The sequence below is a fragment of the Halyomorpha halys genome, unplaced genomic scaffold (genome assembly GCF_000696795.3).
Source record: "Halyomorpha halys isolate HHAL.00 unplaced genomic scaffold, Hhal_1.1 Scaffold168.1, whole genome shotgun sequence".
Taxonomy (NCBI): Eukaryota; Metazoa; Arthropoda; class Insecta; order Hemiptera; family Pentatomidae; genus Halyomorpha; species Halyomorpha halys.
In genome coordinates, this window is record NW_027111025.1 from 457,746 (window position 1) to 471,190 (window position 13,445).

The 13,445-nt window shown below is 32.8% G+C and overlaps 1 protein-coding gene across 9 annotated transcripts in view; it reads left to right on the forward strand.

Moving 5' to 3' along the window:
• Positions 1–13,445, forward strand: part of cnc (cap-n-collar) — a 470,532-nt gene that overhangs the window by 319,489 nt on the left and 137,598 nt on the right. For all 9 annotated transcript variants that reach the window (XM_067049122.1, XM_067049126.1, XM_067049124.1 and 6 more), the window contains one exon: positions 2,135–2,287. In XM_067049122.1, the coding sequence (XP_066905223.1) occupies positions 2,135–2,287 (153 nt within the window). The remainder of the gene's footprint in view (positions 1–2,134; positions 2,288–13,445) is intronic.

Here is a 13,445-nt window from a genome sequence, read left to right on the forward strand (position 1 = left end):
TTAATAATAATAATTAATGATAAATGATGGAATATAGATTCTTTTATGGTGACAGTATTATTATAATGGTAATATAAAAAAACAACACAAATTAGTCGTACATCACATTAATGCTCAAACATTAATTATGAAGAATGCTATTAGAAGATTCAATAACTTTTAAGCTGACAATATTCAAACAGTTTATAATTAGTCCAGATAGTGCTGAGTCTAATTTATTCAATATTAAAAAAAAAAATTAATGTGGATTTTATTTATTTTTGTTTCTTTTAAATTTCTTCCTGCATTTCACAATAAGAGGCACAAGCATATGTTTGGTTGTTTTGAAGATATTTTGTTTTTCCAGCTTTGTGTATGTTGTATCATGTCTCTTATACAATACTATAAATCCAGGAACAAGTTAGATAACAACATATTAGGTGAATGTTTTACGGTACATTGGGTGATTTGTCATAGTTCCGTTTGACCCGAGAGTTGACACTTGACTGATGGGGCCTACCAGCACTCAGTCATGGTTTCACCTCCATCCCTCCTCCCCCCCTCTCTCAGACTATTTATTATAATTGTGAAATATCTTAAGGCCCATTACTCGGAACACCTCATTCTTTTAGAAGTCTTCATAATTTATCTGGTGGAAGTCATTTTTTAAAAACCTTTTAATTATGCTATTTATCTTAAACTTGGATATTAGGGTTATGCATAAATTCTGCTTTAAAATTTATGAATTTTCGTCACCTCTCTTAATGTTCGTTTCAAGATTCCTTCCTGCCTTACCATAGATGTTCTTAAGTAGGTCAAAATTGCCTTGTGCAATTACTACCTAAGGTTTCAAAAGTTATAAATATATATATATTTTTTTCGAATTGTTACTTTCTAAAAATAAAAACTTCGTGAAGTTTTTGTATTAAAGATATAGTTATATAGATATTTCTTGAAAGATGTTCATGATACTTAACAGAATATTAAACTATTCCTTACTTAGTTTCTTGCTATTTGTTGAAAAAAAAGGATTCATTAAAAACTTTTATTTAAATTATTTCTGAAGCTTAAATAAAGATACAATTATCAAAACAATTAGTTATGGCTAAATATAATAAAATTAAGAGTTCTTTGTGTTTTATTTAAATTTTATAATAAAATGTTTAGTTCAAATTATCAATTTTATAATTATTCTATTAATCAATCTATTGTTATAAGGACTAATACGTGATAAAAAACTTATATTTATATTAACTTTTTATTATAATGGATGTTCGCATCTTGGATTAGTGTATTTAAATATTCTGTTGATTTATTTTATAAATATTTGATTCATAAAAATTTTTCTTTTCTATGGTTTAATTATTAAATAAAATGTTATAAATCTTGTATAATATAAATAAATGGAAGTATCTATTCATTAGTGTCTATAACGGATATTTTTTTTAATTTACCCACCTTATTTTTTTTTTCTTATGAAATTATGAATCCTATTAAATAAACTGGAAAAACCATAACATAGCATTATTTTGTGGAGAGAAGGATTTTCCGATTGGAAGATAAAGATAACTCTAAGTCTCAAGGGTTCGATTGCTGATCTTTGTAAACAGTGAAGAGACAACTTAGCTTAATGCCTCAGAAATTCCTCATGTAGTTCATCAAGCACCTTAATTAACAATTATAATAATATGCAGCCAGTTTATGATTTACAAGAGAGCATTGGCAAATACTGATTGTACAGGAATTCAGAACTTATTACAGTTTCTCAGACACCTCTGTACAAACAGTAGAAGAAAATGTATTATGAAGATAGAAGGGAAGATTTTATCAAAATTATATTATAGAGCACTTTTGTTGACATTAGAAGAGAACAAGTGCTTAAACAAATCATTACTCATAGCGATGACTCCCTCATAATTGGTAGATGTTGCTATAGTGGTTATTGGTTTTGGCACATTAATATTTCAATACCATTGTGGTAGCATAGTGGTATTAGCAAAACCATAATTATTCTAATATACATTTTTACATTAATGAGATTTATTCATTGTGTTGTTAAACAATATCATACCCTAAGAAAATTTCTTGTTTTGATTGTAACTTTTTTTTCATTAATTTACATCTCATTGTTTTATAATGTCAATTTGCTTTTTAGTTCCTGGAGGGTGGAGGGATAGAACGTGAAGAAAGTGAAGCTAGTGTTAGCGAGAGCTCTGGCTCCCCCACACGGCTCACCGAGGAGCTAGACCTCTTAGAGGAAATGATACATGGCCCTGCCTACCCACCACCTCATCATAGGCCAATACAGGTCAGTCTGCAGTATAGTACATTATATATTATAATCATACATTAAAGGCAAAATATACTTAGTAGAAACTCCGATATAATTTACTTTGTAAAACACTGTTAATGAACTTCGTTTAAAAATTTATTTTATCTAATTATGCCTATTACTCTTTTCTTCATTAAATTTATAAACATCTTTTATAAGGTATTTTTAGCTACATTTCTTCATCAATTTTTTTATACTTACTACTTCTATGTAATCAATGTTTGTTGTATTTCTCAAGTATCATTTTTTTTTATAGCATCTATATCATCCATAATGTCTGATACATTTTCTAAAAATTTATTTTATTTTATAATGTGTATTAATATGTCAATATTCAGTATTTTAACCATTACCATGACCATCAGTTTTTTATTGAGAATAAAGTTTTTAGTCATAATTAAACCCATAAATAAGTTATAATTACTTTGTCTCAAAAGGATCTAGATTAAGTTTTTATTCTTAATTTGAATTTATGTTTTATGTTAGATTGTAAATTACTATTTCTTTTTAATGGCTCTTTGAGCTGTAGAAAACCTACAACCCTTCTTGCATTGTGAAAATTGTTTATTACCCACTTGATGGTCTATCACCTTTACGATGGTAATTGTTCAACTTTTATATACGTACCCATCTTCATAGCTCTGACTTTATGGAGTATAATTTTTAGGCCTAGGAAAGTGTAGCTTTAAGTACCCTATTAGGGAGCGAGGCAGAGCTGCATCAGGAGACGAGGTATAAACGGCATCTGCTATATGCAGCATTATACCTTAGGAGCCTTTCACCATTACTCGGCTGTATGCCACCTAGGGATCCAGTTAATTTTTCCCCATTAGCATAAACAGCTCCTGGAGAAGTTTGCCTGATGCCTTAAGACTCAAACGGTTTATTCAAAAATGACGATGTTAATCATGGTAAATAAGGTCAGTACTTGGAGGGCGGTAGCGTCCTCATTTGGTAGAAAGAGCTGTTTGATGTCGTTGGTTAGGGGCAACCTCAATCAAATTAATTATGATGAGGCTTGATTGCTTGGCAATATGGAGTCCTCGATCGTTACTGCCTTTTCCTCTATGGTTAGCACTGGATAATTGGTGAGGCTTCCTCAAGAGTGCACCGCTTCATCAAGAACAGTCGTTCCATTCCTTTTTCTCTGACCAAGGAAGGGCCGTTACATTATCACTTGTTATAGTCTCATCAGGCAACTGAAATGTGCTTGTTATGTGGGAAAGAATAATTTTCACACTTTACAGCTTAACGTCCCGTCTTATGAATTACTGTGTGTCATTTTGTTCACATTTATACATTCCACCACAATATTTAGGTTTTTTATTATTTGAGAATGAGTCATAACCCTTAATATTCTATTATTTTAAATGATTCTATCAATGAAATTTTATTTTGTCAAAGTAAAACAATTTGGATCTCATTAGTAGATTTCAAAGTTATTGGTAAACTTTAAAAAAAAATACACACTCAAATGTGTATGTGTATTAACATATATATGATAGCTCAGTAAGTAAGGTGTCCTATTTCTCAGGTCTGGGTTCAAATCTAGATGTGGCAAATATTATTTATTCTTTTATATCAGTCAAAAATCAACTCTGGGGTCAAGAGGCCTTCCTCGGGCACATTCAGTCCCTAAACTCCTTGAACTCTTAATTGGGCGTGGACCCAGCTAGTCTCATCTTGACCAAGTTGCCTCCTTGTACAACTGTTGGCTTAAAAACAGTACTTCTTTACCAAGTACAGAACCCAAGAACCTCCATGGATTCAATTGGTACAGGTTTTATACATGCATATGATTATAAATTTTCACCGAATTCGTGTAGTAGTAGGAAAAATAAAATTAGGTTTTTGACGATTTTTTTTTTTCAAAAAATTGTTTAAAATCATTGGAAAAAATATATATGCTTTCACAAATGTTTTTAAAATTATTATTGATCAAGCCCTTTTAAAAAAATTTTTTCACTTGATTGTAATTAATTTTTTTTTTTTTAATTCTGTTGAATTTTAATTTGCCAAAAAATCTTTTACTTTTGACAAGTGAATAATACAAGTATATTAACTTTTTATTGATAGCTCCACAATTTATACGAAGAAATGTATTTTTTTTTTTTTTATGGTAATTAATTTGTCTAGGAATGGGACCCATTATGTGTTTTTAACGGCTTAAAATTTGTTTCTTGTAGACCTGTTGTACATGTTCAAGTGCTTGAAACGAGCCTTTAACCGCCTAAGAAGGTGTTTTATTCTCTACTCCCTCCCCCCCCCCACCCGGGAGACAGACATTCTGTTCCCTGAACCGGAGGGCAGCTCTTCCCCATCCCCTTTTTCGGAACGCTATTTGAATTTAATTCAGCGCTAATATCACGCTTGCTACGGGGCAGTTAAGGCCCTCTTGTCAGTTATAAATTTATTGGACTCTTACTGTCCTCCCTAACGACACGGCTCAGTGAAATAGCATTAATGCTGTCTCCCGACTGGATTTACGCCCGACATGTAGCGACTGATTTACAACGAAAATAATAATGACGATTGGTCGGGGTAATGAGGCGGGTTGTGCTGCCATCTATAGAATGACATTAGCCAATGCAAATAGACCCGTAAGAATGGTATTTTCGATGAATAGCTTCGGCTACCACTGCCTTTCGCCTATTGACCTCTTGGGACCGGGTTCGTCATCATAATTTAATTATAAATTAACCCGGAGGTTTTCCTCCCATCTACGCTTCGGTTATTCCTTCGGTCCAACAGCTTTACCCACCAATTTCAGTCACTTTCCTATATATCACTCGCTTCCACATCATTTAAACCCTTCCCTTCTACGAGAACTTATAATTCCTAAAATTTGGGGAATTTGAGAACATATTTCAAATTTCAAAACACTTTAATAAAACCTTTTACTCAAAACAAAGGAGTAAAAGGAGGTTAGGGTGGGTGGGAGAAATGGCTCGAAGCAACCCATTCGGTCACTACTTATAAGTACTCCCTTAACCAATAATTAAGATCATTATAAGAAGGTAACTTTCCCTTCTCACCCCACTCCTGAAATCGCATAATTAAAGGTAGAGCTTTCATACTTTGAAAACATTTAGTATAACCGAGAATTGTAGTGTTGGAAAAAAAATAAATTACTTATATGGAGCTATGTGGGAGCGGGTAGCTCAGTGGTAAGGCACTTTAGGCTAACGATATGGACCCAGATAATTATTTTCTGTTTCACTGTAGCCTTGTGAGCCCTAGAGCCCTCCTGGGTACATCCAGTCTCTTAAAGTGGGTAAAAATCTGGCGATCGAGTGTGATTCTGACCATGCACAACCGTTGATCTATTTACAGTACTTCCTTACAAAATACTGCACCCCTTACCCTTAATGGGTGGTAGCGGTACAGATATTATTTTAATTTTTTTTTTATTAATATCAAACTTTATTGTAAAATTAGCTAAAATAGGAAACAGGGCAGAAACGCCACTTCCAGTGAGAGTTTCTTATTTTACCTTTAGAACAATCTCTTATGACATGTATTTGTCGATGTATGATGACGTCACAATCTCTCGCCAAAAAAGCTCCGAATGAAAAATTATTTTTTTTAAACGATTTTTTATTCCTCCTTCCAATACTTGACAGACTCATCAATTTCGACCAGTAATTTTACATAGTACATTAAAGTAATAAAAAATTGGGGTTTTATAACTGTTTTTTTTTTCTCTACGGCTCTTGTAGTACTATAAGAGTTAGATTTGAATGATTGTTGTCTAATTTACTTTAATATTGTATCTTGTGATTATTATTTTTTCCAATTTAGTTAGAATTGTTAGACATTTAAGACCAGAGGGACCGTAGGATTGCTATATTTGGTAAGGGGGGACTGTAAGCGGAGGGAGAGAGGTGTGATTTATGGGGTCGAAAGAGGAGCGGTGAAGGCCCGACGCCTTTGAGGTTTCGCCTCTATGCAATTACCTCTTCATCAGGACAACTAGTTAATTATCCCTCTTCCCTCTCCAAGATTAGTACTAGCCTAAAACGGACCATTTTCATAAAAAGCAATCAGTAAGGCATTAATTTGAGTTCCTCACACCTCGGTAGCCTAATCGTTTCGTCATTTTCTTTACTAGTATTAAAAAGTAACCGGTTGTCTTCAATGAGGTCCGCTCGTTTTAATGATACTCTTCACTCTTGGGAACCGCAAGTCTCTGAATGTTTCTCGACAACTTCAGTTTGGAATTTAGTGAAGAATGGTATAGCCAAAATTTTACTTGGCTTATTTAAGTACACAAGAAGGCCACTCTAGTCTCAAATAGATTGATTTGTTGTTCTTGCCTAATTTTCGCCCATTCAGGCATCATCAGGACATTACTGTACAACTGAAAAAAACACAGGTGATTTACTTTATTAAAAGAACTTAGCATTCGGGAACAAAATTTAACAATTAAAAAAAAGATTACTCAAAAATAATTGGTGCTCAACTTCATACACCTCGTCATTGTATCTAAATTAGAATCTTCTCCAGGAGATGAGGGTTTGCTAACATTAAAATATGTTAACTATTCTAAAATTACTGTAAAGGTTAAAAATTTAAAATATAAAATAATAAATAAAAACTATTTTATCATGAATAATCTTCAATATATCATTCGAATTTAAATTAAGATTTCTAGAATTTTTCATTTATTTTAGGAATACTATGTCGTCAAATAAGGATTACCAATCTTTAAAAAAAGAAAATTATTGAGGTCTTTGGAATCAGTTTTAAAATTTACAACACTTTAAATTTTCTAAAATATCTTTTTAGATCACACCGTTTTTCAATTTCGGGCGCTTTTTGATTAAATATTGCTCGATTAAACTATCTTAAAGTTTCCTCTCCCCGTTTTAAGCTAATATTTCAAAAGTGATATAGAACCGTCGCTCTTCTGGGGTCTTAGCTGGGCGGGTCCGGCGAGGAAGGATTGCCTTTTTTTGTGTTATGATCTCCTCTTGTGAGATTGTGACATGCCGATTTTCAATTTCAGGCGCTTTTTAAATATTGCTCGATTTAACTATCTGAAAGTTTGCTCTCCCCTTTTTAACCGAGTATTTCAAAAGTGATAAAGGATCGTCGCCCGGGGAGGGGTCTTAGCGGGGTGGGTCCGGCGGGAAAGGATTGCTTTTTTTTGTTTTATAATCTCCTCTCGTGAGATCATTATGACACCTTGTACTATCTACGAAACAGTTCGTTTCGTTCATTCCCAACACTACACAAAAAGTAAAGCAAAACAAACCAAGCTTGCTAAAATAAACCAATTTGCTGATATACCACCTTGGTTATTAAATGAATCGTTATTTATGGGCTATGTTTATTTTTATGATCTAATCTAAAAATCGAGGTATTTTAATTTTTGTTCTGATTTTTCTTTATGTAAAATATGTGGGTTCTCAAAATCAAATTTATATTTAAATCCGAGGCAATGTTTTGCTAGGGTAGTTTTTGCTTCTTTACTTTTGTTTCTATATTTGTTTCAGGAATTTCAGCGTTGGTACATCCCAGGTTTTCAAGGTTTTGGGTTGTCATACCGATATAGAAATTTGGGCATTGTAGGCAATTAATTTTATAAATTAATGTTTAAATAAAATAAATTGTTGTTGTTGTTATAATGCTATAACTGTACGAAACTTTTGTGAAGAAACTACTCATTAACATTTCTACATTTGAAGGTCTCGAGGCCATCTTCTTTTCAGGCGCCTCGGAGGCCTGCATAAGCGGATGTAACCTTTATTATCAGCTAGAATAGGGAGTTCATTGTGAAAAGATTGATATCTGGTTGGATCGGCTATATATGGAACATTAAGATCTTTATGGATGATTTTATTTGTGACAAAGTATAAAGTCCCATAGCTCAACCCCATGAGTCCGAATAAGCCTTATAATATTCATGTAAATCAGTCTTTTCTAATTGATAGGATTAAATGAACATTTCGGATTCCAAAATTTTTACTCAACAACCAGTCGATTTGCCTGTTTTTTTGATAATACAATTGAACATTTTAATCTCAAAAAATATATCGGCCTGTTTCTTATAGACATGGAAAAAGAATTCGACACTGTCTACCCAAAGTTACTTATTTTGAAATTAATATATCTAAACATTTAATATTTAATTTAATATTACTTATTCAATAATTTTTATCCAATACATCCTTCTCCTTTTCTGTCAATAACATAACTTTCCCCACGTAACCTAGTCAACGTCTTATATTCGCCTAAATAAATACTACAAGAAATTAATAATAATAGAAACATACCCAAAATAACGGCGTGCCCCTTCCACCGTCCGCTGTGCATTGTACTCCGTACATGCTTTATCACAATGGTTCACTAAATGTAGCATCTCCCGTTTGCTGGGGGTACTGAATACTTCTTTCTCAAAATATTACGAAAAAAAAAATATGAAATTGAAATAGCCAAAAAACAGAAAGCTTTAGCATATATTTTGTACTGTTTTCTTCTTTTCCTTTATATTCAATCTAAGGAAGGATTATTGTACTGCATTTTTTTTAGCATAACAAGGGTGCGCGTATTTTTTTTTTTTTTAGCCCAACAAGGATGCTTTCACCCTAATTCTTTGGTGCTTAAAATTTCCAATGGTGTAATTGAATTCTGGATTTAGACGGTAATGAAAAAGCCCTGTGTCTGTCAGTTGTCAAATGCTTCTTCGCGAATTGACAGCTATTTCCTCTTACAAACTAATAGCTTGATCAAATTTTTATTCTCGTCTGATTTGGTCTAAATTTGGGTAGTTTTGTGGAAATGATGGAAAAATAAATAATTAATTTTATTTAATGCCATCCAATACGTTTCCTTATGGATTAACTAAAATATCTTTCTTAAGACGCATATATTTTACAAACATGGATTATATATATTTTTTAAATTATATTATTTCAATTTCTTGAGACAAGGTAATTATTTATTAAATAAATCAAAACTTGTATCCTTTTTTGTCTCAACACTTTTTATTTTAACAGTCCCAACGTTTCGGCCATTTTAGCCATCCTCAAGGACATCTTCAATTATAAATTCTTCCTCACATTAATATAGAATTACTTTTGCATGCTATTCTGCCCCGATCATTCATTAATTATAAGTTAAAAACCTATTTTTTAAATTTAAAATCACAATTATCTAATTCTTCTTATATTAAAATTATCCACACAAAATCACTACCATATACACAAACCATTCATCTAAGAAGAATTAGATAATTGTGATTTAAATTTAAAAAATAGGTTTTTAAATTATAATTAATGAATGATCTGATGATGATCATATTCATGATCCGGGAACTGAAGATGTTAAAGATAAAGTGTTAGAAAAAAAACGAGGAATGTATTAGTGCTTTGTATTTTCTAGGTTTGAGTTAGATATTAATTTTTATCACCCAAAGCTATTTCCAAAGATTTCCCCCTGGATCTTCTCGTTTTGTTCATTTATAACCCGTCGCTGTTACCATTCATTGCTCTATTTATCAAATTATTTTTATAACTAAGCTAGACCTATATGTAAGCTAGAAAGGTTTACTAGACAGCCGAAACGCTACGGTAACCGGGCGACGTAAATAGAGACAAGCTGTGGAAACGACTTTTCATGACGGGGCGGAAATTAAAACTCCACGGACCGCCCGTGTGAAGTTAATAACGCTGCATAACGGTCTTCCTTTGCACTGCCGTCTGCATCGGTTCTATCAACCTTATCAGTAATTATTATCTCTATGGTAAACAAACTTTATTAAAGTACAGCCATCGCCCAAAATTATTAATAAAACAAATTGAAAACCTTTTTTTAATTTAAAATAATTATGGGCGATCAATTTCACAGATATAACTATCAATTTTGTCATTGTAGCACTAAGAGTTGGAAACTGTTAAATAACGTCTCAAAAATGATATGAGTAATGCGAAAGAGTTATATTAGGTGTATCCCATCCATGATATAGTAGGGGCATTCATGATCATAAGTTTAACATATTAAAGAATGTTAAGTGGAAAAACTTATCCTAAATGGAGAAATTTCCTCAAGGTAGTATCCTTGGTCCCATCCTCTACACCGTCTATACAGCTGGGATTCCAACCAATCCTAACACTATCCTCACCACATATGCAGACGACAATGTGTGCTCGCTGTTAATAATAACCCATTAATTGTATCCCAAACTCTCCAATCCCATATCACAGCCCTCGAAGATTTGTGTCGTAATTGGAGGATTAAGATAAATTCCAACAAATCCCATCAAATCACCTTTACCCTTCGTCGTAAACCTACCGACTGCCCTACAGTTTCATTTAACGATGTTACTCTTACCCCTGTTTTGGAAAGAAAGGTTATAAAACGAGTGGAGTGGCTCAGAAAATCCACTAGGAGCTCTTATACATTTATTATGACTTTAAATAGGGCTACTCACATTGCTATATTTATAACATTTAACATCGTAAAACAGTTTACATTTAACACAACATCATGAATACCCTTAGTGTTCAATGTAAAATGTTTTACGATGCTAAATGTTATAACCATGTTATGTTAATAGCAGGAGGGACTCATAGCGGATTTCCTAGTTTTTTTGTCATTACTTTATTAGAGTTTTAAAAACGACCAAAATAAAAACATCACTAAGTACGAGCAACTAACCTATCAAATTAATCTACTGCTGGACCAATCTACACCAAACTTGGCAATGGTTTCTATTGGCAATGGGCTCTAGGAATTTGATAAAATGAATAGGATTTATGAACCATTATATAGGGTGTTTTTTTAAGCCCGATAGAACTTGAAATTGTAAAAAATAACACAAAAAATTAAATTGTAATCAAAATTTTTTTTTTATTCGAAAGATCAATACATGACATTAACATTTGAAAATGATTTCGGGCATATGGGCACCGCGGCTGTTCTTGACGAAGCGCATTCTGTAAAATTGTGTTCAGCGATGAGGCGCATTTTTGGCTTAACGGGTTTGTTAATAAGCAAAATTGCCGCATATGGTCGTGCGATTTGACACCTCTCGATTATTTCCTGTGGGGCTACGTGAAGTCACTGGTTTATGCTGATAAACCAGCAACAATTGACGCCTTGGAGGCCAGCATTGTTCGTGTTATTCGTGACATACGGCCAGCAGTGCTCGAAAAAGTGGCCCAAAATTGGACGTCCAGAATTCGCTTCGTCAAGAACAGCCGCGGTGCCCATATGCCCGAAATCATTTTCAAATGTTAATGTCACGTATTGATCTTTCGAATAAAAAAAAAATGTTGATTACAATTTAATTTTTTGTGTTATTTTTTACAATTTCAAGTTCTATCGGGCTTAAAAAAACACCCTATATGAACAATAGTCACTGTAAGAAAAAAAAAACTCCAAATAAATCAAATTTTTTTTAAAACTTTATTTAATTGATAGATATTACAATGTGCCACACTATGGTGGGCAATAGGTAATAGTGATGAATGATCATATTCATACTAAAATAAGAATGAAAATTAATAAAGAAAAAAAAAGTACATACAAATAAATAAAATCTCTCTTAAAATATATACAAATAGAAGAATAAAGAAAATGAACATAATTAAACTATGTGTATTGAAAAAAAAATAAAATAGTATTAAAAATAATATAATCTGTAGTGACATTTACACTCTTATATTCAATATTTACAGAATCGACCTAAGGATCCCTGAGCCCACTCTATCCCTCACGTGTGGGTGGTAGAGCAGAGCTCAAAAGATCCCAACGCATCACTCTCTCCGCATCACTAGTAGTGAGCCAGTGGTGGCTGAGCAAGTCCACTAAAGGCAAATAAATCAATGTAAAATATTTCTAATTTTTGCAAAAAATAGTATTTAGGGGTATGAGACGATAATAAAAAGGAATATGGTTTGCTTTTTTTTTTTTTTAACGACATTAGCCCAATGACACATTATGTTTTTATAATTTTTCGTATAAATATAATATAGCTTAATGTAATGAGTAATACTTTTTTTCTTATTCTTCGAAAATAGACGGATCGATTAGTGTACAATTAGCTTGAACAAAAAGCATACTTTCTGAGCTACGAACGAAAAACGTTTAAATTTGTTCATTACTTTTTTCTGTTTGAGGATTCGGGGATTTTATTATCATTAAACCTTCCCATGGGGGACATTTTGAAAACAAAACACGTAAATCGGTCCTGTTATTCAAAAATTTATCGTGGAAAAACATTCGACCATTCCCTTTTAGAGAATTTCCTGCAAGAATTCAAAGTTTCCCTTAAAAAAAAAAAAAAAAAACTATTGTAAACTTTGCAGTCTTGTGTACTCTTAGTACGACTTTTAATTCTATTAAAATTAAATAACCATCCATTATAGAGCAAAGGGCTCTTAAGTTATTACAATAGGGAAATAAAACAAAATCTGGGAAACAATTTCAGCCCTTCCCGGCTTAATAACACTATTGTAGACCGCTTTAAAGCTGCCATCTGTTGGAGCCTGATGATAGTGTTCCAGCTCTATATGTAGGCGCCTTCTAATTGTTAAGTGTTAAATTTTATATCCGTATACCTGCGTATTTGCCTTTATCAAGAGCGTTCAGTTATAGTCGTAAAATGAAGTTGAGTTAATTATAAAATAGTTCGTCTATGCAAAAATTATAACCAATTACGAGAGCAATATAAATATTTACTGTATCGTCGTAAACTAAATTAAAAAATAACGGTAAAAATGATACCGCTGCACTAGAGTTCATTCTTTATATATACTTAGATTTTATATATGTATTAGTTAAGTATATATATATACCCTAGAAAGCAGAATCGAGAGATTTGAACGGAAAGTCTTTCATACAATTATAGGAGCTATCTGCGATCAGAGCCTTAAGACGTGGAGGAGAAGAACTAACAGTGAACTGGTTGCAGAGACTGGTCAATCAATATCTCACGATATGAAGGCAAGGAAGTTAAGATGGTTGGGGGAGCAATCCATCAGGACGCCACCAAACAATGGATGCCAGGTTAGTAGGCAAGATACCACGTGGGAGCGAGACCAGATGGATAGACAGAACCAACAAAGATGAGAAAGAGCTGCATGTAGAAAACTGGAAAGCAGTAGCCCAACATTGGCAGGCGTGGAGA